The sequence below is a fragment of the Chinchilla lanigera genome, unplaced genomic scaffold, assembly GCF_000276665.1.
Source record: "Chinchilla lanigera isolate Chin_1 unplaced genomic scaffold, ChiLan1.0 scaffold00082, whole genome shotgun sequence".
NCBI classification, from domain to species: Eukaryota; Metazoa; Chordata; class Mammalia; order Rodentia; family Chinchillidae; genus Chinchilla; species Chinchilla lanigera.
This window is the reverse complement of record NW_004955483.1, coordinates 7,805,619-7,831,141: the sequence shown is the minus strand read 5'-3', so window position 1 is coordinate 7,831,141 and position 25,523 is coordinate 7,805,619. Positions and strand designations below refer to the sequence as shown.

At 37.6% G+C, this 25,523-nt stretch overlaps 1 protein-coding gene across 2 annotated transcripts in view; it reads left to right on the top strand.

Annotated features, from left to right (window-relative positions):
* The window catches only part of Rnf144b (ring finger protein 144B), a gene marked incomplete at its 5' end in the record, with an annotated part of 78,396 nt that overhangs the window by 31,776 nt on the left and 21,097 nt on the right, over positions 1-25,523 (top strand). For both annotated transcript variants that reach the window (XM_005403388.2, XM_013503838.1), the window contains 2 exon segments: positions 5,027-5,131; positions 17,598-17,658. In XM_005403388.2, coding sequence (XP_005403445.1) covers positions 5,027-5,131; positions 17,598-17,658 — 166 coding nt within the window.

The following is a 25,523-nucleotide window of genomic DNA, read 5'->3' as shown; positions in this document are numbered from 1 at the left end:
CAACCTGGAATGAACACAATATTGGCCTCAATATGAGATGGTACTTAGAACACACTGGAGCTATTGTGAGGAAATTACGTACTGAGACAGAGAAACGTCCCTCTGAATTTTATGAAATATCCACTTTAATTCACATGTTGTATTAAGAGTGATAAAAACAAAATAAACACTCAAAGTCTATCTAGGTTTTGGCTTTTAGCCACCCCTGCCCTCCGTGGTTGAGTTAGGGTTGAGACACCCTAAGTTAGTAGGTCACGGACTCAACTTCAAGCCAAGAGGGCTGCTAGTTCTTCGACCTGAGGATCCCGCACTTGCATTCAGAAGCAGACAAGACCCTGGGGTGGGAGGCAGTTTAAACTTGAAACTCTCCGCACTTGTTACCTCCTTCCTCCCTACCCACCCCCATGAGACTGATCTCTACAGGTCACTTCTGTTTGGGCACTTACCCTTCCACATGTGTTCTTGTCTGTCATATAGATATACCTATTCCATTCCCCAGTTATACTTTATATATGGAGACCTTGTCAACTTTTCACATATTTTCTTGTTTCCACTCCAGTAGGGGGCTCCCCATTTCCCTGACAGCAGGCAACAGAGGTGGTGCTGTCCCACTATAAATGACAGTATTGTAGCGACAGAGGCTAATGACTTACCTAACATGTAGAGGCAATTGTTGGCATCCAGTTCTAGTCATTATTCTTTGGAATGCTTTTTTTTTTTTTTTTTTCCTTAGAAAAAACCTTAAGAGAGGCATAGTCTAGTGATAAGAGAGCAAAGAACAGTATGGTGAATTTTAAAAATGCCTCTCTTGTATCTTGTTCTTGGGTGGGTACATAGGTGCTTTGTCCTAATAGGGCCTTTTTGGCATGCCCACCATAACTGATGAGACTACCTTAGAGGAATGCCCCTTGAAAAGTGGTCTAGGAGAAATTCCCTTCTTGAAAAATTCCATTGATACTATTCATAGGCTCTGAGTTAGAAGAGGCGCTATAAGTCATCTCCTGCACCAGTGATTCAAGGTGGTTAAATCCTTGGTTAGATCCCATCTGAATCCTTGAGAGTTGCCAAGCAACTTTGACAAATAATCCTTGTTATTTATGTGTGGCCCTTATGGCCTTAAAAGTACTTCTGTGTTCTACCAAGGTAATTAAATAAAATTAAATAAAATATTGACTATTCAAAAGAAAAAGTTGTTCCTTCTTTCATGGGTCATCTGGGTTTTTAAAATGTTCTGCATAAAGCATTCTTCTTAGAATTGGTTAGCTGTTAAGAAACTTGCATATTTAGGTTTCTGTGTAACATTATTTAATTAAATGTAATTTTTAAAATGTGATGAAATGCCAGAAGTTTTTCTTTTCTATTCTCTATATTTATAAGCTAGATGCCAATATTTTTCTCTAGAATTTTGACAGTTTACCTATATTTACTTTGTACAAAATACACAGGAGCTCATGTTTTCAGCATGCTGTACTAGCCAGAGATATTGAATTATTCAGTGAAAGCCAATGGAAGCATGTCATGAACCCAAGGTACCTGAAAATTCAGTAAATAACTAGGACTGCTGTCACTCTTTGATTTTGAGTAGAAGTGCATGTGCACAGCGATGGCATGTCCAGTGCCCGTGCTCTAAGATTACGGCATGCATTGCAAATCTCTATCTTTACCCAGTGTTGCAGGGAATAAAAAGAGAGTTAAAGCCTGTAGTCAATGTCTAGAGCTCCAATTTTTCTTCTAAAATCATAGGTTACACAGTATTATCTGTAGTTAAGAGAGTGCTTGTGGGAAGGTTTAAAATTCATTAGGTTGATGTGTCTTGGTTTGCAGTATACCAAGAACACTCTATTAGCAAATGGAACATCCATTGTAGGCTAAAGGGGAAACTTACATTTCAGCTTTCCAGGGCTGGGGATTTAGCTCAGTGGCACAGTGCCTGCCTGGCAAGCACGAGGTCATGAGTTTGATTCCCGGTATGAGGGGGGGGCGGGCGCGGGGAGTTTGTCTCCATTTCAACTTTCCAAATTCTTTCTTTCTTTCTTTCTTTCTTTCTTTCTTTCTTTCTTTCTTTCTTTCTTTCTTTCTTTCTTTCTTTTTTTCATAAAGAGACTCAAATAGTGTCTCTAGTTCATATTTAACAGTAAGTCCTGAGGAGAAGCTTTCCTAGAACACTTGCAATCTTCTTTTAAAGCTATCTGCTCTGCCTATACAGCTTCTTCATCCATAACTGCTTTTTACTGGGAGTAGAGAAAGGGTCTCTCAGAAGGCCAAAGGTCTAACAATTTCCACAAAGTTTTTGATAGGAAACTTTATATTCACTTGAATTAATAAAACTAATCAAGATTGCATTACTTTAAAAACATGTGTTTATTTAATTGAAATGACTGTACACTATTAAAGTCCAAGTGAAGAGAATAAAGGCATGGCCTAATACTCTGCAATTTGTATATTTATAAGGGTGCTTCTAGAAATAAAATTTCAGGGGTGTGTGTGCACATGCATGTGTGTGTGTGTGCACATGTGTGTGCAGGTGCATGTGTTTAAAACCCTATAAGGAAAGTGTAACAGATGTTATTGTCTCCATTTTCAAGGTTAAGAAAAACCAGTCTGGGTCCTAGGCAGAGTCATTTTTCCACTGTCATCTGGTGGAGTGGAGCTGGGTCTAGACCAGGTTTCTAGGTTCTGTAGTCCATTGCACCACTCACTTTGCTGTCCTCAGATGCTTTCCTCAGAAGCCTGAAGACCATTTCTCTTTAGAGTCTGTTTACCCCAATGTCTTTACACGGCACCTGGGTTGGGATGAAGGCAGTGATGCTGGAACCGATGTGACTGATGGAAGGCTAAGAGGTCCTCAGGAACACAGCTTCTTTGTCCCTTGTCCCTTGGTGATCCCCTTGGTGAGAGTCACTTTATTGCTCCCGTGGGGTTTTGCCTGCCTGCTGAAGTTCTTGCTCCCATTGCTTTCCTGCTGCTGTCTTCTGTATGCCACTGGTCCTGATATTAAGACCATATAGCATTTGGCTCAGTAATGTTGGAGCAAGTAATTGTGTGCTTTTCTCTTAGACAAGAAAATGAACATCAAAATCTACTATCCATATTGAGGTCAGTCACAGCAGAAAAGTGATTTAAGAGGACCCCTGCTCCCAGATTTCCTTTATCCTCCAGATTATACTAAATCATGAGCATTTCTTCTTGTCTTTAAATGACACTTGAAAATATTATTTATGGTTCTGAGGCATTTTGTAGCATGAATTCAGCACATTTATTTAAGTGCTGGATATTTAGGTTATTTTCTAGTTTTAGTGAGATAGGAAAAAAAAATGAGAAGGAGAAGGGAACCATTAACTACTTGAAGAGATACAAATTTGGTTTAAATGGTTGACGTTGGTCATTGATTTGTCAGTACCTGTAATAGTCATTTTACAGTTATTTTATAAATAAGTACATGTTTTTAAATAATGTGAATTAGTTTCCTTTTCAAATGGGGAAAGTGAGTAAAACAAGGTCTCTGAAAGCCTTAGAATCCACAATGGCCATACATACTCTGGCTATAGACTTATATAATGATTTATGCAATGGTACCTAGCAATATGTTTAATGTAAGTTGATACACAAATGTGTACATTTGAAAATCACAACTCCGTTATAAATACTCATTATGCTGTAGAAATCATCGCTTCATAGACTACTTTATGTATTTTTGGAACAGTATACTCCTTAAACATTTGCGCTCCACATCTTTTTGTCATGCATATAGAAAAGGGCTCACTAATGATGAACAAATTAGTACAAACTGAGGAGCCAGGTTTTGTGCTTCTTGTTTTATTTGCTGGAACTAAAATGGTTCCTGGAGATCTATAGGGATTGATTCCAGGACTTCCCATGATATCAAATCTGTTGATGCTCAAGTACTTTCTATAAAATGTTATAGAACTTGCATATAACCTACACATCCTCTTGGGTGCTTGAAATAATTTTTATTTAGTATACCTAATAAAATCTACAGTGTTATATAACTAGCTGTTATAGTGTTTTTAGGGAATAATGACAAGAAATGCTTGGTGCAGACCCAGCCATCATAGACTTAACTGCATAATACACATTTCTTTCCTGAACATTTTCTATCAGAACTTGGTCCAATCTGCAGATGTGGAACCTGGAACCACAGGGATCTACACTGTACATCCGTTACCTTCCTGTGGGCCTGTTCATTTGGGTTGGTGGGTAAGAGGAGGCGTTGGAGGCCTCCCGGGCTCTAGCAGTCCTCCTACATTCTTGGTCTGACCCCTGGCCCACTCACTGCCCAAGGTCTGGACCGCACAGCAACCAATGAGTAGACCAAAGTTTTACGTGGTGTCCTCTTCCTTTTCCCTTTGGGTTCCTTCTTTTAAACTCAATTCTATTTTCTCCCAGTGACCAGTGCCTTCTCTCTACTGAAATTTCCTCAACATGTCATTAACTGAGGCCTCTGTTTATGGAGGTCTCATTCTCCCAAGTTGCCTTCATTGCCCTGGTCAGGAGGAAGTCACCTGACTGTCCCAAAACGTGACACTATCTTTAGCTTTTAATAAGTGCCTTGATAAGCCACTACCTTAATCTTATGTTGATTATGTCGGTGTAGCTCAGTGCCAGGGTCAAAAAGTTCCATTCTACTTTTGGGTAAACTTTGAGGGCGAGGACGGCTATGTAAAAATGCAATTAGGAAGTCATATAAGTTAAAATACTCAAACAAGGCTTTTGCCATGAGTGCAAAAGTCTATTCTTTCCTCAGTCTCTGGTGGATAAATTGTGTGAGCATATGGGACTTTGACTTGGATAAACTCTCACGATGAAGTCAGGCATAATTAATTACCACTCTCTGCATTCTTTCCAAAGTGATGGCTCTTAGTCTTTGCACTTGTGATAACTTACATTTCTGCAGTACAAGAACCCCAGAACATCCAATTAAGGAAGAGACAGTGGTGGCTCTGTTATGTAACTTCTGTGCTACTGTGATAGGGTGGGTAATTGTCGTTTTTCTTCTCACTTCTAGTGCCTGAGACATTATATGCAGCTGGCAATCCGAGAAGGCTGTGGGTCTCCCATCACTTGCCCTGACATGGTGTGCCTAAACCACGGGACCTTGCAGGAAGCCGAGGTATGGATATGTGCCACAACCTTCCCTTCTCTCCTGTGGACATTATTTATTACAATCTTGACTCTTTACATACCTCCCTATGAGGGAGTCTAGCAATAAATTATAGAGGTTAGCTTTTTAAAGGAGCACTGTGTTACTACATACTGTTGGGTTCTTTATACAAATTGTTAAAGCTGTCACTTACCTCAGTTCTATTTATATATGCCATCTTGCAAGATGCAGAAGCTCTAAAATAGGCACAGACACTAGAAATCAAATTGACCAAATGTGAGGTTTGAGGCTGAACAATAAATGGTCTTGTGATCTTGAAAACTTTAAAGATAAATAGATCATTTATTAGCCACAGTTCTGCAATGTATAATCTACTGTGATTCTACAAGGGTGGTCTGATTTGAATGATTTCCAAAGAAGAGAGAGAGGCTTTTCAATTAATCAAGCAACAAAAATGTCTTTCTTTTTTGAGTGGGTTTTCCTATTTTCTTAAGTCTATAATTTATCTCATTCTTTTGTTTGTTCAATCCCTGATCATTAGTTTGCCCTTCAACCTTCTTTTTAATTGTTAGTCCTTGTTCACTTTAAGTCAGAATATAATGAATTCTTGTCTAATTCCTAGGGAGTTTGTAAATTTCTGAAAGGAGTCACAAGAAACACGAAATAAGGTCATTCAGTGAACATAGAGCACCTGCTTTGAATCAGGCAACCTTTGGTTGCTTTCATGGACAGCATGCAACCTAATTGTCCTAAAAAACCTCATGAAATTGGATATTGTTTTCAGATAGGGAAACTGAGGCCCAGAGGATCTAAGTAACTTACTCAGATGTGTATGTCTAGAAAGTAGAAGAGCCAGAATTCTAATCTGGTTCTTTCTGACTACCATACTTATATGGCCTTAAGTGTAGAACTGGGTGTATAGATAGAATGTGTAACAGAACAGTTGGTCATTAAAATAGCATCATATAATAGCATATGGGTGCATAGCTATAAATACGTATGGATATGTGTGGATGTGTGTATGCATGTACATACATACATGTTTTGCTTATAAATTTATGTGCTTTTACATGTACATCCTTTACTTTATAAGTAAAACAGAAAGATATAGATAGTTTCTAAGCTAATGCAGTGATTATCGGTGTTTAGTTGATGGAATATCAGCAGAGAGGTACATGAATTTGAAGTGTTTTTTGGAGGAAACAAAATTTGGACTACATAATGATTTAGAAGTGACTTCAGAAAAATCATAAAATCTAGTTTTTTAATAACAAAGTAATATTGAATGTGTAAATCTTGCTGTTTACTTTTATGTGGAGGATGGGTAGAAAAAAATTGAACTACCAAGAACATAGCTGGTCTGTATAACTTAGAATTGCTCTTAAAAAGAGACTCAAGTGCTTGGGAGCATCTTTTTGTGTGTTTGTGTGTCAGGAGTGGGATACAAGGGAGCATCTTTTTATGCATGATCTCTTCCGAAACCAGAAGCTTCTTCTTTGACTTGCTCCTATGGCGTCCAGCTGCTTACAAGTGTTAACAGAGAGTGTGCGGTGTGTGTACCCTGGTCCAGGTTGGGATTGAGTAGAAGGTAAAGCAGTCACAACGCTATCCTTGTGGAGTTCCTGATTCAGCAGACAGTGAACAATGAGTCAGATCATTATAAAAGTGAAACTTGAGAGAGGGGGCAGGCAACAAGGGCTGGGTCTGGTATGAAATCATATTGAAATCCGGATGCATGATCTACTGAATGTAAATGAGTAGCTTGATGACGCTTTGAAATAAGCTTATGAAATTGATCAGAGTTTTGTCTTGTAGACCTGTGCTTTCTAATCTGGTAGTCACTAACCACATGTAGCTAGATACTGTGAAAGGGGAAGAAACTGCTCAAAAAGAAGAACAACTGGGATGGGGGAAAGGAGAAAAGAAGGAAGGGAAAATTTATATATATATACACACACACAAGATAACTAAAATAATTGTACTATTAATTTCTACTAGTTTATTGAAAGGAACAGTTAGTGCTTATATTGTTTGATCAGTTTTACATGCTGCCTATATCTGGTAATCTGAGCAACTACTTTGAAGATAACACTATGCATTATAATAACCATTATTACTTTTCTATCATCTTGTTTTGAAATTCTGTATCATTTTTATTGTTTTTTTTCTCTTTAAAATAAAAAAAAATAAATAAAATTAAAAGCTGGGTGTGGTGCCATATGCCTATAATTTCCAGCAGGCTGGTCAGGAGGATCACAAATTCAAGCCTAGTCTCAGCTACTAAATAAGGCACTGTTTCAAAATTTTGAAAAAATGTAAAAAGGGCTAGAGATATAGCTCAGTGTGAAGGCCCTGGGTTCAATCTCTAGTGTGAAGAAAAAAATCCAGTTTTTCAGTTGTGCAAGTCAGTTAATGGTTTTCCAGTATGGAAGAGCCATTTGGGGTTAATGGCTACCTGATTGGATAACAGAGAATAGAGCGGTCCTATCGCTGCAGAAAGCTCAGTTGCAAGGTGCTGCTCTAGACTTTTCAGTGAGTGGTAACCATAAACTATTGGTGCTTTAGATGTTGAACACGTTAGAGCTAACGTGTTCAGACAGGTGGGTAAAGCCACGCCATGGCTTCTCACAGTTGTCTAGAACATGGCTTAATTCTTCTGATTGTCTGTATAGATATTTTCTCTTTGTTCTCCTTATCCTTTTCCAACTGTATTCATTCACATTCACCTTTTCCTGCTTTTAGTTCTGTTGATTTGGTTTTCCTCTGAAAGCAATTTTACTTTGAGGCTACATTAAAACCAAACAAACCCATAATGGCTCTTAAATAATTACAAAAGCATACTTAAAAAAAAAAAGAACAGAACTGTGTTCCAAACTAAACTAATTTAAATTCTCTGAAGTCTTTTTCTCATTAGATGAGTAATAAGACACTCCAGGGCATTAATGAGCCATTTCTATCCTCACTGGTCTTGCAAAGAGCCTAGCCAAGGATGGGCATCAGTGTACAATAGTCCAGTGTTCTTAACCAACTTGCTACTTTTTTTTTCAGAGCAGTAACAGTGTGGTGGTGGTAGGGGTTGTTTTCATTCTGACCTGAGCACTGTATAGAGGATAACGGAGATCTGAGGAGCTCTATCAGTTATATGGCCCATCTCCTCAGAAAGTAAATACCACACACATGACAACACCACACACAGGTGAACTGGGGTGGTAGCACCTTCCTTTCTAACTCGCTTTGCATCAGGATTTCATCATACACAGTCATTATGATAATATGTGGCTCATCTGCCTGTATTTTTCACTGTATCACAATGGGGCTCATTCATTTATATGATGCTTGACTGGATTCCACCTCCATGACTACTCCCTTCCCCTTAAAAAAGTTTAATTATACAGGTAACACATAAATATCATGCGCTTGTTTAAAATAATTCTGGTTAAAGCTGGTTCTCTTGGTCCTGCTGCTATTCCTATTATGGTATATATATAAAAATTTTTTTAATCATTCATTGTCTTATAAAATGCATGTAAGCATCGCATTTCTTCATCTTCCAAAGACACTAGGAGTTTAGGCTCTTTCCTCCGCATGCCTTTCTGTGGGGGTCTAGCTTACACAGTTGGCTCTTTCTGTGGCCCCTTTCTTGGTTCCTCTAGATTTACTTAGCTGCGGCGCTGCTGCCTCATGTTTGTAAGTATAACCTAATTAGCAAAACATTTAGTGCCCATAAGCCCTTTGCTTATGTAGAAAACAGTAGGAAACAGCAGCCTTGCTTTCAGTGGCATGCAAACTGGTGAGAGGGAGTGACTTGGGGAAGATTCGGGGCTAGAGAGGAACCTGCTAGGAGCCAGGGAAAAGTCAGACTTTCTTTCATTGCATCATCCTGTACTTTCAGCTGTTGCTCTACAGGGTTTTTCAGTGTACTTGGTCCAGGAACCTTGTCCAACATGCAACTATGAAGCAAGACATAGATTGTTGTTCTGATAGCATTACTTCAAGCAAATGCCTTGCTTGAAGTCAGTAGCCCTGTTCAAAAAGGCACTATCTAATGTAAGCAGTTTCCTTACAGTGCTCTGGAAGTAGCATTCCTCAGTTGCTGGTGAGAATCAACCATATACCATGTAAAATGAGAAGGGCGCATGTGTAACCCATCCGGATAGTACCTGCAATTACACAGCCAGAGAAATTGAACTTCTTCCAGATTCCAGCTGGCAGCCAAGGGCAGGAAAGAGCTTCTCACCCACTAATCTCCCTTCCAAGTCCTGAGGCACTGAAACAACCAGGCTGCCTTTTACTGCTAATGCTGCAGCATACCCCAGAGAAGGGCGGTGCAGCTGCTTTTGCCAGGAATGGGGACTCAGGATTCCTATAAGAAGAAGTTTAGAATACAGCATTCTGGAAGCCTAGGGGAGAGGTAGGAGTAGAGTGCTAAGGAATTTGAAGCTATATTGGCAAAATAGCTACCGTTTTTCTTTTTAAAATTTTATATTTACTTAGGATGGTTTTGGGAAAGGCCGCTAGAGTTACAGGATCCAAGTGTTATCCACAAATCACCCCTTAGCCCGGCCTGCACTTGCCATCTCTTCTCTTAGCAGGTTTCCTTCTCCTTATCATGTTGGGAAGCTGGAGCAGAAAGAGGTGAGGATGGTTCAGAAAGTGAGAACATTCCTGTCACCATGGCTTAAAGTCTGACCATAGGAAGGGATCTGGTGGGTCTATAATAACCTGTGCAATATGCACTGACGTGCATTGTCTGGAGGACAGTTAAACTCTGTGGGTGGCAAGGGAGAGAGGAACCGGCCCAACCGGAGTTAATAGATATTTTGAGACTCCCACTGAATTTTGTTTTAGTACTGATTTAAAACTTCATTTTGAGATATGTACAAAACTGCAATAGGTGGAGAATAAGGTTTCTAAGGTTATTGTACAACTAACAGCAAATAATATGTAAGAAAATTAAGCAGTGATCAGTTGAGTGTGTCATGGGGATGTACACGTGAACGAGAGTGTCCCTGCTGCCCATGGACAGCTGGAGGTCAGCAAAGCTTGGGAAGAAGATCTTGTTTATGTGGTAGTACTGAAGTTTCTGCTGCCAGGGATGTAGCTCAGCAGCATAAGCGCTTGCCTGGCAAGCCTGAGGTTGTGAGTTCAATTCCTGGTACTAAAAAAAAGAAAAGAAATGAAGTTTCTGCAGACACAGGGACCAAAACCAGGCAGTGCAGCCCTGCCAGGGACTGTGCAGGTCCTTGACCTGGAATCTCCTTCCTCCCATCTTTCAGTTTTCCTTGCCTTCTGCTTCTCCATAGTGCCCTCCTACTTCTCCAACCTGGATTTGATCCTTAATATTTAGATAAGGAGGCCTGAGCTTGATTGTTTCTCTCAGATGAAAATAAAATAAACGGTTTTTATTTTCTGGGTCGAGACGGAATTTTCATAAGTTCTATCGTCTTGCACATTGGCTAAACCTTGACAGGTCATAATGTCGTTTAGTAGTGAATTATATCTTATCTGTTGTAGTCTATGGTCAGTCCGTTTCTTTAATTTTTAAAAGGACTATAACAAAAGGATGATTTAAAGGGCTAACGTTAAGTAAAATTTTGTCCTCTTTCCCCTTCTGTCCGAACTCTGATGGGCAGTCCTCCCTGAAACCTATCCCTAAGTCTATTTTCACAATTTTATTTTCTTAGTTGCAATGTCCATTGTATTTATCAACATTTCATATGGGATAACATACCACCCTCAACATTAATGCTTTTGAGATAAGCTGCATCTACTGTTCTTTCTTTCTCTTTCCTTTTTGAATGTTAGTATTAATGTAGTTGGCAATGTTTATTCAAGTATTATGTTCCTAGTTAATATTGATAAAGAAGGGTGTGTCTCACGCTTTATTTCTTTTCAGTTATGGGTGTTAGAGGAACCTGATTAACCATTATATCTAACTCTCATATTGCCCCCACCTGTAGGTGATCTCTCTTTGCTGGTTATGCTTGGCTGTGCATGGAATGAAAAAGTAAAGACTTTTTGCAGAGTAGAAACTGGGTATTTTAAAAGTATTCTCAGTTCATGTTTACTGGAAAAAACAGTAACAAAGAATATAGACAATTAATAGTTTTTGTTATTTCCCTTCTGATATTATTGTTTTTGTTCTATTAAATGAATCTGAGGTCATTTTTTTAATTAAAGTTTTTTTTCTTTTTGAAGAGAATTTCTAGAATGATGAGGAAAAGTAGTCTTTAGTGCTTGACTAGAAGGAGAGAAATGCTATTTAACAAGTAAATTAGCACAAATTCCAAAGAAAAATAGCAAAGGTAACTTTATTTTTTTATTTTTATGTTTTGGTGCCAGGAATCAAACTCAGGACGTTGTGCTTGCCAGGCAGGCATTTGTGGCTACTTTAACTATGGACTTTTAGGTAGTTGATCTGAGGGAAGTGGTCTCATAGCTCAGAAGATAATTAGTAAGTAGAAAATAGAAGATTTACCACTACCGCTTAAATATAGATCTGGTTAGCAATAGACTTGAATTCACCAAATAAAAGAAGCATTGGTAGTCTATATACTTACTTAAATGATAAAATGAATAAGCAAATAAATGGAAGAGAAGGGACAGCTCTTTCCTACCATAGAATTCTTATTTATATGTGATTTTAAGTTTATTTTTAATTGATACATAAAATATAAAATGCTACATGTTAGTTGAGTACCATAGGATATGTCAATACATGTATGCACTGTGCACTGTTTAAATCAAGTTAAACATATCTGTCTTCTCTCTCTTTTTTTTTTTTTTTTTTTTTTTTCTTTTTGAGACAGAGTCTAGCTATGCAGTTCAGGCTGGCCTTGAGCTCACTTTGTAGCCCAGGCTGGTCTGGAACTCACAACAATCCTCTTGCCTCAGCCTTCCGAATGCTGGGATTACAGGCTGGAATTACAGGCGTGCACCATCACACCTGGCCATATCTGTCTTCTCAAATGTTAACCATTTCTTTATGATGAAAGCATTCACATACTTTCTTCTAGCTTTTTAAATTGTATTGTATGTTATTGTTTTCTGTAATCACCCTACTGTGCAGTACCACACTAGAATGTCTTGCTCTGGTCTAACTTTACAGAACTCTAATCACCAAATAGATGATGAATGAGAGCAGTAGAAAATCACTAATAAGCAAATACCTCAGTAATATTTTGGGGAAGAATTATCAGCAGGAACTAAAATTAGGGGGCAAATGTATGATGTACAGTGAAAAATAGAACTTTCATAGTCCTAATGGATCCCCCTATAGTGAATTGTTATTATTTTATATTGCCTCAACATTTGTTTTGAATACAGGTTGGGTTTTGTCATACTGGAAACAGGGCTCAGTCACCCCTTCAGAGTTTGTAGTTCTATACCCACTCCCAGTTCCTCAGTGTGGTCAGTGTAGAAATCTGCTTTGTATGACTTCTTCCTGATGACTGTTTTCCTAGGGACAGCTAGATGACTGTTTTCCTAGGGACAGCTAGATGCAGTCTACCTGAATGACCTCACTGACCCTCACATCCCACATGAACTTGTGGGACACAATGACTACCTCTTAGTCACAGCTCTGTGTTATTCATTAGTCAAGGAGTCTATTGTTCTGTTTATGTGACTGTTTCTAAAATGGATCAGCTTTTGAAAATCCACTTCAGATTTCATTCTTCCTCCCTAAATTCTGCTGGCAGTCTGTTGGCTTTCTTTCCTTCAGTGTTTAATTAGAAAATCTTTGATATATTCACTTTAATATTTCTCTTGAGAACTAAAATTCAGAAACATGTCTGGCTTCAAGATCCTGTTTTTCTGCCTTGTTAGAACAATAGGATTTTTCTGTTTACAAACTCCTAGAATTGTGGTTCCTTTGTTAGTCAATCCAGCCTCTCACTGAATTCTGCTTTCTTTAAACCTACCAGTTAAAACTCCTTATTGGAAATCTGTTTGGCTAATGCCCTGGACCCAAAAGGGTATTGGCCCATGGGTCCTTCTCTCTCCCTATCTGTACTCTCTGACATTTTGGAGTAAGTCCTTGAAGTGTGCTGTGTACTTTCCGTGATCTGTAAGTAATACAATTTTACTTCATCTTGTGTCTCACCTAATTATTGAAGAGGTGCTCTCTATCTTAAATATCCTAAATTAAAACATCTCTTACAAGATACTAACTACTAAGGATGGAGAAACCTGGCGGATATCACCTTAAACAAGTCTAGAAGTTAATCTTACTACTTATGAAACATGCTATCTGCACGTACCTCCTGATGGCCCCAAGATCACTTCTGAAGTTCTGGCTAAAATGTACCAACCCAGTCTAATCATGAGAAAGCATCAGACAAATCCAGTAGAAGTACATTATACACATAACTGGCCTGAATTCTTCAAACATGTCAAGGTCACTAAAGGAAATACCATACCTAAATTAAGATGGTAGCCTGGATTGGATCTTAGATTGAAAAAAGACATTAGTGGGATGATTTGACAAATTTGAGTAAGAATTCTGTGTTAGTTACTTTTCTCATTGCTGAGGCAAAATACCCAACGTCCACAAATTAAAGGAGAAAAGATTTATGTAGCTCATAGTTTGTAAAGATTTCAGTCCACAATTGGCTGGCTCCAAGGCAGAGTGGTTTTGCAAAGAATAGCTCATAAACGGCAAGCAGAAGGTAGCAAAGCAGCAAGGGAGGACAACAGCTCTTTCTGTCCCTTTTATCTTATCGAGCCTACTTAGAAGGGGTAGTACTCACACCATTAATTCTAGAGCCCTTGAACCTAGTATTCCACCATGAATCAATGCCAGCATCACATGCTCTAGATCCAGTCACCTCTGAAAAAGCCCTGTTTCTGCATGATGCTTTGGGGGGACATCTAGACACAAACCGTAACAGCTTCCAATTATATTATATAAATGTAAATTTCATTATTTCAGTAATTAACTTTGGTTATATAAAGTGTTATCTTCAGAAATTGCATTTAAGAGCTCTTTATGAGTTTTCCAACTTTTTGTAAATCTAACATTATTCTGAAATAAAAAATTAAGAAGGAATGTTGTAGTATGATTTGGGATGATTTGGAATTTCTCTGTTGGCACAAGAGGTTAATGTATGCCACATGACACCTCTTTATAATCTTGTTTACTATTCTCCAGGATTGTTATTCTAGCAGTCTGACAATTTTAGGGTACTTGTGAGTATCCTAAAAAATCATTCATACCCCCTTACCCACTCTCTATGGACTCTCTTGGTACTCATCCTAGCGCAATTACTTCAGCATTATCATTGTAGGAATGGAGGCCTTGAGCAATAGCGATTTACCTCTTATTGGCACTGGAACCAGGAATTTAATACTTTGCATCATGTGCTGTTACTTTTTAAAAGCAGATCCAATGTATCAAAAACCAGGTTAAGTTATTACAGGCTGATCAGGCCTGCAATCTCCCAAGCGAGTAGATGGCGAAGGCTTAAATAAATGAGACAATGGAAATGATTTCAGGGCTCCAGGAGGGACTAACTCTCTTACAACTTCAGTATTCTCTGAGTTAGCCAAAGACTTCTCTGGGCAGCCTGTATTTCTTTAGTTTTCAAACAAAGAAGGAGGCTACTCAAGAAAACGCAGGAATCTCGCAGGACCTTGGGAGAATTTTCCCTAGTAGTAAATTATGTCAGTCAGGAGAACTACCTTATCTTTAGGTTCGTATTTATTGTAGGAGTGTGGAGTCTGCAGCTGCAGTCTCCTGGTAATTAATTGGGGTTGGAGCCAAACGTCCTCAGCTGTGGCCTTGTCTTGTCCTTTGAGGCGTCACAGCTTCACAAGCCAAAACAGGCTTCAGTGGTGACCAATGACCCGTAGAGGTTTATTTACTATGAGTCAACTGCCCATCTTTAGACAAGGTGCCTAAACTTTGGACAACTCCCAAGTAAACATGGAAAGCCAATTGGTTAATATTAAATCCTGCTCAGAGCCACTCTGTAGTGGTCCCCAACACCAAAAAGCCTTCTTTCATCTAAAGCTAAACAGTATGATAGAAACACTTCTGAAAATGCGTCCTAATATGCACAGTCTAGCAGATGACAAGATCATGGAGTGGATCCTTTCTGAATCTTGTGAGCCTGCATCTCCTTCCAAGGGATTTCAGTCCCTCGCGCACAGCCTCCGAGTCTCCTTCGGCATAGCACAGGCATCCAGCCCAGAGCTTTCCCCATAGCAGGCTGTCAGTGAGCAGATGGAGAAGAAGCTGGGTCTAAATGGCAGGCCTGAGAGGAGATTGTGTGTTCTGTGTGTCATCTTTATTCCAGAAGGACCAATTTGGTGAGCAGCGAGGGAATTAACTTTTTATAATTGTCAATGGAAAAGTTGATTTGTCTTTTTAAAGCCTAATTGCATGTAAATCTTTGACTTAGGAAATAATAAATAGGAGATTCAAAGTAGAGCGAGATGCAAAAAAATTAGAGACCTATGACTTCCTTGTTGGCAGTAATGCATACTCTAGTGTAATTTATCTTTTTAATTTGAAATAAACATCCATAGCTATCTTTGATTTTTTACCATGTTAGTTCTGTCATTTTTCTCATTAGCATTACTTTCTATGTCTGAAAGATCTTTTTTTCTGTTTGCCTTATCTTAACTGTTATATAAGTTGCTCATCTTTGACTGATCAGAAGTATTAGGTGTGATTTGGATGGATTTGCAAACAATTTACATGAGTCCACCAACCATTTTAGGTGAGAGTAAGTGGAATACAGGATTGTGCCATAAAATCAGTGACTTCCAATAGCTTTGGGGGTGTAGCTAATGGGATATCACTGAGGTCTCTGGGCCCTAGCTTGGGTCAACTTGGTCCTAAAGTAGAAGTAGCATTAGGTTTTTTGTCCTTCATGCACCTATGACAGGAAATGTGCTCAGATTCCTTTAATGCCTCCTAGCTCTTCATTGCCTGTACCTTCTGTCTCCAATTCTGAATTTTATTTGAGATACTTATATCTTTCAAGAAAGATTTTTGGGTGATATTATAACAAACAGACAAAACTGGCTTTCAGTATAATAAAACTCCAATCAAACTTTTAAAAAGAAGCATAGGAAAATACATATAACATGAGACTGACCCTAAATTTTTGGCAAAGATTGCTAAGGAGCTTTTACTTAAGCTACTGGGTAAAAGCACATGAGTTTCTTTCTTATTTGAGAAAGAAAATTTTGAAAAAAAAGTTTTTGTAATGAAGTTAAATTTTTTTTTCCACCAAACTTGGAATGGGGAAGATTGACATGCTTGGTTTGTGATCCTTCATACATTTTAGCTAACTTAGTTTGATTCGTTTGCACAGTAAATAAATTGACAGTATTTTGTGAGGGGGATAATTAGATTTTTGATGCATTTCTAAATGTGTTATATTTGTTAAATACAATTTTAGCCTCATTATCATCTTACCTTGGTTTCCTCAATGCAGACTTCCTTTTGTTAGTTAAAAAAACTTTTATCCAAATATATTTTATACAGTCATTTTTATTTATATATGTTATATATGATATAGATGTTATAGATATATATGTGTTATATATTACTATTAATAATTACTAATATATATTACTATTAATAATATTAATTTCAATTCTAAACTATTATGTTTTATGTTTCAATTCTAAACTATTTATGTTTTTATAATAATAGTTGTTTTTACATAATGGTTTGGAATTAAAATTGTCAAGGCTAGCCTATGTCCTATATTAACCTTTTTAATGTCTGGGAGGCTAATATCAAATCCATTTATTTTCTCAGCTATAAATCCTTTAAGCAATGTCAGTGTACTTATATCTTGACGTCAGTGGAATTAATATTTTTAGAATACCAGCTGAAGATCAGTTAGCTGTTCTTGGGTCTGCCTTTGAAGTGTAATTTAGAGTGATTAATCTAAATGTCATTCACTTAACTATGAATCATTTTTGTTTACTAGTAAACCTTTGGTTCATTTTACTATGTAAAATGGAAAAATGAGAGTCTAGCCACAGGAAATGGCTTAGGCTTTTCCTTTCTATGAGGGTCTTAAATGGCAATGTGTGATAGCTAAGACCTCCATGAAGTGATTTGTTAGAAGATATTTTATATTGTTTAGAAGTTACTATTTCCTAAGTAACAAATGAAGTTTTCATATTTCCTGAGGCACTGTTTATATAACTTTAGCTTTTAAGGGTTCAAAGTAGGAACTATAGTCTTCAAATTTTTAAAATTAATATACAAAGAAAAAAGAGCATCTTTTACGCGTGTACACAACCTGGGAAGTCCAAATAATAAAATTTGGTTATCTGATCTCGGTAGCTGCTCAAGAATTGCTGCAGTGAGCAATGTACAGAAAAAGAAGTTTACAAATAAGTGGTAGAGGGAGAATATAGTAAGCAAAGCCAGAAAGAGAAATCATAAAGTGCTCATAAGTCAGGGCCCAACGATGACTGAAATCTCATCTAATGTCTCTGGTTTCAGATTGCCTGTCTGGTACCTGTGGATCAGTTTCAGCTTTATCAGCGGTTAAAATTTGAACGAGGTAGGCATTCTTCTTTCTATCCTAGTGGTGAATGTGGTTTTGCATATGTCATCTTTATGCTCACCGGTGGAGGATTAAGGCAGCTGTGGGCTGCTGGGAAAGCCACAAGAGGACTCTGAAGGGAAGAACTGTAATTGCAACCTAAAATTTCAACTCTGAGATGTTGCTGGGGAGGTGGGGGCAGGGCATGTAGACTAGCAGGAAATAGGACTTTCCTTATGTTGGTTGTTTTGTGTTTTTAATTTGGCTTGTGTGAAAAAGGTACTGCAAAAGTTAAGTGGTTTCATTACCATAATACACAAAAAAGTGACTCTTAAAATGGGTTTCATCAGCAGTTAACCAGCCCAAACATTTTATTGCTTCTTATAACATTTACTAATTATCCTTTTTTTTTTTTTGTCTTTTTGAGACAGGGTCTCACTATGCAGTTCAGGCCGGCCTTGAACTTGCAATGATCCTCCTGCCTCAACCTCCTGAGTGTGGGATTACAGGCCTGCGCCACCACACTTGGGTCACTAATTATGCTTTTGATTCTACTTTTGTCATCATAGTGACGGCTGAATTTGGCTATGATATCTTCTAATGTGATTTATAATGTTTTCGACTAATTTTCTTCGGGACTTTGGGTTTGGGGTAGCTTTTCTCCTTATACTCACTATTTGGAGGAATTACATATTTTTTTTTTTTACTCCTTTGGCATCTGATAAGTCTTTTTAAAAGGAGCCTATTCCCTTTTTGCCACACCCTAAAATAGTCTTGAACGAAATGGTTTATTTTTTAGTATCTGAGAAGTTGGAGGAAAAATTGTTTCTCTCTGGACTCAGGACTCACTGAGCATACAGAATCCCTAACCTAGCATGAGTATAAAGTTTTCTGATTGTTCACTTTTTAATCTCAGTAAAGCCCAGAAATGAGAGTAGGAGGGAAATGAACATTTATCTATCGTGTATAATAGGTTTGGTAAGCATAATTACCTATATCTCACTAAATTTTTCGACTCCTCTGACAGAAAATTTTTGCAAGAAAAAAAAGGGAAAATAAAATGATAAAGAGTATGGAGAGGGGTATCAAAGGATTGCTTGCAGGGGATTCATTGGATACCATTTTCTCCCTCGGTCTAAGATCTGGCTCAGTCTTATGGACTAAAAAAACTAATTTTTTTTTAAGCAAATCAACAGCAGATGCAACTTTCATGGGTAGATCACTTAACTAAAGTCATGAGATGAATTCATTCAGCTGAATTTCTGAAAAACTCTTGAACTTTGAATTTCAAAATTTTTATTCCTCCAGATAAATGAGAGGTACATTTTTACTCTAAAGATCCAGAAGAGAAGCCAGGAAATAGAATATTGTTGAACAAGGAGTCAGAACCGTGAGAATCAGATGAATTGTGGGCTTAAAGGATGAAAGGATAATTTGATGCATCTGTCCTATGTGGATCCTGAGCTAACTTGAGAAATTAATGAGGGTTGTTCAGATTGGCCTCCCATAACCCACCCACATGGGCTGATTAGATTGAGCATTGCGATCCTGTATATTTATTTACTGGATGTGATACCTGAAGATAAGGTCACCAAATATCTGCTTTGCCATTCACTATTCTCTCATTTAATCCAATGTCCTCCTTTATAAAAATCAATTATAATTGGAACACAGTCTTTGCTCTGTGGCTGACAGTGTCGAGTAGCAAGTCACAGGATTTCAGGGTTCCAACCTGAAGAAAGTCTGAAGAGTTGAATTGGATTCTCAGGCTGCTCCTTAATTGGAGGGATGATATGTTCTATGAACTTCATAAGCCTCACTAGCAACCAGGGCTCAGGTTTTTAGCGTCTCTTCCTTCTTTCGTGACCACTATGTCCTCTCCAATGACTCCACTGCTCTATTAGATCGTATTTGTAATTCTTCACATTTTAGGGGACTGTTTCTTAACTCAAATGCCTTTTTTAAAATTGACAACTTATAATAAATACTATTAGGAAATAAAACTTATGTGGGTTGGTTCTCTCTGATGGGCATATAATTTTAGTTGATTTTTAAAATAGTGGTTAATGGCCCTAGAAAAATGAGGACAATCCAAATTCAAAGCTAGTACAAGGAAAGAAAGTATGAATATCAGAGCAGAAATTAATGAAATCTATACTAAAAAACCAGTAGAATCAATGTATTGAAGAACTGGTCTTTGAAAGAATAAACAAAGTAGAGAGACCCCTAGCCAATCTTGCAAAAAAAGGAGAAGACCCAAATTTGTGCAATTAGAAATAAAAAAGGCAAAGTCACAATGAACACCTTCAAAATCGAGAAGATTATTAGTAACTACTTTGAGAACCAGTATTCTAAAAAAATTGGAGAATTCAGAAGAAATGGATAGATTCCTAGATAGAAATGAATGATCAAAATTGAACCAAGGAGAAATAAAAACCCAGACCAATACTATATCAGGCAATGAAATTGAAGAAGTAATTTTTAAAAAACTACCAACTAAGAAAAGTCCAGATTCTGGTGGATTCACTACTGAATTCTACTCGAACTTTATGGAAGATCTAATACCAATACTCCTCAAACTCTTCAGTGAATTTGGAAAGGAAGGAGTACTCTCAAAGTCATTCCTGGAAGCTAGCATTATCCTGATTCCAAAGCCAGCAAAACCCAACTGAGGAGAGAACTACAGACCAATGTCTTAAAGGAATGTAGGTGCAAAAATCCTCAACAAAATACTGGCAAACAGAATGCAAAAAATAATCAAAAGGGGCTGGGGATTTAGCTCAGTGGCAAACGCGCCTGCCTGGCAAGCGCAAGGTTGTGAGTTCGGTTCCCGGTTCCGGAGAAAAACCAAAACCAAAAAAAAAAAAAAATCAAAAAGAGCATACATCATGACCAAGTAGTCTTTATCCCAGAGACGCAGGGATGCTTCAGCCTGCACAAATCAATAAATGTAATTCATCATGTAAACAGAAGCAAGGGCAAAAATTACTTGATCATTTCAATAGATGCAGAAAAAATTCAACATCCATTCATAATTTTAAAGACCTGAAGAAAATAGATATACAAGGACCTTACCTCAATCTAATAAAAGCCAGCTATGACAGACATTCTCCCCGTGTCATATTAAATTGGGAAAACCTAAAAAATTTCCCTCTAAAATCAGGAACAAGACAAGGATGTCCACTATCATCCTCTTGTTCAATACAGTTTTCAGTACATTAACCAGAGCATTTAGGCAAGAGAAAGAAATAAAAGAGATATGTATAGGGAGGGAAGAAGTCACATTATTATTATTTTCAGATGACATGATCTTCTACCTAGAAGACCCAAAAATTCCACCAAAAGACTCCTGGAATTCATAATGAAATTCAGTACTGTAGCTAGATATAATGTCAACACACAAAAATCAATAGTGTTCCTGTACACTAAATAAACTCACTGAGAAAGAAATTGGGAAATTAATACCATTAACAATAGCATCAATAAAAATTAAACCCTTAAAAATTAATATAACCGAGGAAGTGGAAGATCAAATAGTTCTATTTATACAGAGAATTTTTTTTTTCTCATTACAAGTTCTAGTCCAGTGTCCTGCTCTGGGTCTCATGCATGGACAATTGATTTCATTGTTTTTTATAGATGAAGAAACTGAAGCTTGAACAGGTTGAGATTTACCTAGGATTACACAGACCAAAGCTTCTCATCTATACAAGTTTTGAAATGATGTAATTTTTACTGTGCCATGTTAATGAGTCTTAAGTGTTCTGGTTAGTGGCACTAACTGCATTCCTATAGGTATGCCACTATCAGCCCTGCGCTTCTAAAACCATTTCAGTACCTGGACAGAAACTGTAGCCATCAAGCAGTAACTCTGCTTTTCCTTTCCTCAGTCCTGGCAATCTCTGATCCACTTTCTGCCTTTATGAATTTACCTATTCTAGATCTTTCATGTAAGTGGGATCATACCATATTTGTTCATTTGTATTTGTCCTTATTTTGCTTAGCAATTTTTTTTTGTACCAGGAATCGAACTCAGGACCTTGCGCTTGCTAGGCAGGCGCTTATGCTGCTGAGCTATATCCCCCTTATTTTACTTAATACACTGTTTTCAAGACTCATTCATGTTGTAGCATATATCAAAACTTCATTCATTTTTATGGCTGAACAAAGTTCTGTTGTCTTTTCACACTGCATTTAGTTTATCCTTTCATCCACTAATGGAAACTTGAATTATTTCTACTTTTTGACTATTCATGCTGATATGAAAATTGATGTATAAGTATCTGTTCAAGTTCCTGCTATTAACTTTTTGGGGTACTACTTAGGAGTGGAATTGCTGGGGCATTTGGAAGTTCTGTGTTTAGTTTTTGAGGACCTGCCAAATTGCAAAACCCTATAATTTAGACATAAGTTTAATTAGACATTTTACTATTATGAAGTATGGAAGTATTATGTTAGATTTGGTAGCCATTTGGTTCAATCCCTGATTTTTATCAAAAAGAAAACCTTTTGATCTTAGATACTTCTAGAAGGCAATTTGTAATCATATAATTATTCATTACCACCTGTTATAAATAATTATTATTAGAGAATAGAAACTCCAAGTAAGTTTAAGCTAACAAATTGCTACCTAATGGAATTTACTTGCTTGAGATAAGCTATCCATATTGTATACTTTATTTTTACATAATAGACTTCCAGTCCACCTCAAACTCAAGACCTTTACTAGCTGTGTGACTGTGAAGTGCATGTCATGAGAGTATCTTGTACAAACTGTTTGTAAGGGGATCTTTGGATGTATGACATATGCACTGATATCATTAATGGATTATAAGCCCGTTGTCTAGGCTGTAAAACAGACTTGTAGATATTATTGTTGCTCTGGAAAAATGTAAAATCAGTTAAAGTCCTATTTCTTTGATATAAAAATAATTCTTAGCTGAGTGGTTTAGCACATACCTGTAATACCAGCATTGTGGGAAGCTGTCAGAAGGATCACAAGTTCTAGCCCAGAATGGATAACTTACTAACTTAACAAAACCCTGTCTCAAAATAAAAATAAAAAGCAAAAAGGCTAGCGAACCAGTCCAATGTAAAGACATTGGGTTCAATTCCCAGTATGGCAACAAACAAACAAACAAAAATTTTGGTAGTTTTCTACCAAGTCTGTCTTCAGCCTGTAATATCTGGTCCATGTGTATGTTGCCCTCTGCTTTATATTCTATATTTGAGAGCTTGCCTTCTATGTTTGTCTTTAAGTTTTGCTGTAACAATGTACTTTGAACAGGGTCAGGAAGAAACATCACTGCTTGTATAAAGCAGAGAAACACCATTTGTCCTTGGTTGGTTATTCTATTCACTTTCCATCCTTCTGCAACTTTTCCATTGGCTACTGCAGTACCATGTGTGGATTTCCCTTTCTGTGCCAGTCTTCCAGTGTTGACAAAGAAAAGGAAATACTAAGTTTGGCGTATGTTAGTGAACACTGCTTTGCTGTCTTTTGGTTCCCAAGTTACCTATCTGATGATTAATGCTAGACTTTAGCTCATTTCTTTTTTCTAGAAAGTACTTTTTTTTTTTTTTTTGCAAAAGAGAAGGAAACCAAGAGACAGAGGGAGGTGGGATGGAGAGGAGAAGAAGAATTAAGAATTAAGATGGATTATACATGTGTTCCATCTCCCTATGGTGAGTGTGATCGTGTGTTCTGCAAACAGGTACTAATAAAATGCTTAAAATAAGTAAAAACAATTTTAGGAAAATAAAAGTAGTCTTTTAAAAATTGGATGAAGATTTCCCTCAGAACTTCTAAAACACAGGGTTTTTGAGTCCCGGTTTTACTTTATATAAGTGCAAGATGCATCGGTTCTTTGATAAGTTAGTGCATCTGTCCTTGGGTATTTATGTTATCATACAGTGGTTAGGGGCTCTTACAAATGGGATGAGTGTCACACTGGTCTCCTTCCTAAGAAATGAAGTAAAATAGGAATGTATTTTCCTGCTGTCTTAATCCTACTGTCAGCATTCATGCGTTCAGTTTATGCTTTTTTAGGTATTGAGTCTTTTGACATGTGCAGTTCTAGATCTCTCTCTCTCTTTCTCTCTCTGTCTGTCTTTCTCCCTCCTTTTCTCTTCCCCTCCCTCCTTCCTTTCTTTCATCCCTTTTTTCTCTTTTTCTAAGGTGGGATCTCACTATGTTGTCCAGGCTGATTTTGAACTACTGGGCTCAAGTAATCCTCTCGCCTCAGTCTTGTATTAGCCATAACTGTGCCTTGCTGGTTCCATTTTTTTTTTTTTTAAATTTAATGAATCTTATTGGTACCATTTAGGTATGTACAGTGATCACATTCATCATAGGGATTTTGTACCTGTACATGATATACCTTGATTTTTCTTTTTTCCCCTCCCGTTCTTCTCCCCTCCCTTCAACCCCTCTTCTTCTTATCAACAAATCTTTGTTTCCATTTTATCCTTCTTTTCTCAGTTTTTCTTTTCCCTTTCCTCATTCCCCTTTTACCCATCCCTAGTTCCCCTTCTTATTTGAACATTCTCTTCCTATTTCACAATATCTATTATACATTTTGGTCCTTAGTTACACTTTCAATTTCTCATACCAGAGAAACAATGTGATATTTACACATGTGTGTTTGATTTATTTCACTTAAGAGTATGGTCTCAGGGTGCATCCATTTTCAAAGGTTGTTTCCAAGTTTGTTAATCTATGGTTTTCTTCAAATATCTTGACAGCAGTCCCTCTGATAATGGCCACCTCTGTTTGGGTATGTGTACTGTAGCAGATGGTCAGTCTGATCAGTTTAGTTTAATTGGATTTTAAGTATCTGTCGAAGATCTTTGTTCTTTGAGATATCAGAAAGAAAATTAACTTTGGCATAATTAAAAATACAGCAGTTCGTAAAAGTTAAAAGAGTCTGATTTATTTTAGCTGATCGTTAAATTAGCTGGGGTGCATGGTGTTTTCCACAATAATGAAAATTCATGTGATGTCTTTTTTTGGCATAGATCCACAATGCTACATAGAAGATGGCAGGAAAAACCACTCTTGTTAGTTGAGAGAACCTACAGCAGACTAAGAAGCAAACTGCGTATATCTAATGTTGTTGGTGCCAGGTAGGGAAGTCAAGGGTTTTCGATTAAGTTTTTGAAAATTACAAGTAATCGTTTGAGTCAGAGGTAGCCCTTGGGTCTCATAGCAATTTTAAATAGAAATATTTTCTGTGACAGGCAGAATAGAGAAGTATAAGACCGTTTGAAATAGCATTTCCTGCCTTTCGAAATTTATGTGAACATGCACAGCCTTCAGATCAAGTTCAGTATCAATTCTCCTTTTCAGGAGTAAACTGCTTTCAGGAGTTCAAGTCTAGGCATCTGTCTGTGAAGTTGTGTGTCCGTATTTACTGCTAAGTCATCGTCACTTTCAAGTTTCAGGGCCACTGTTTGGGGGGCTGCTTTCTCGGTCTCCAGATGCTCACATAGTGGATTGCTGAACTTTCCCTCTCTCAAAACTACATAATGCTTGTATCGCTTGGAATGCAGAAGATCTTACGTGAATCTGCGTCAGTAACAATGGTGCATTTGGACCACGATGCATTTTGTTTAAATTATAACTGTGATTCCTAGGCCATGTGCCAAGAGGAAGAATTGAGTTCACAACAGTAGTAATGAAAGGTGATTTTACAGGTATCTCCTTGACCCTCGGGGTCTCTGTTTCATCTCGGATTCTTCTCAAATCCTGGTGTCCCTCACTTTGCTCCTTTTTGGCTTGAGGTCTGGGCAGTCCTGTCAGACCCCAGGGTGCCAGTCTGATGTTTCTTCCAAAATTCCTCCTTTCCTACTAAGCTGGTTTCTAGGCCCCACTGCGGTACACT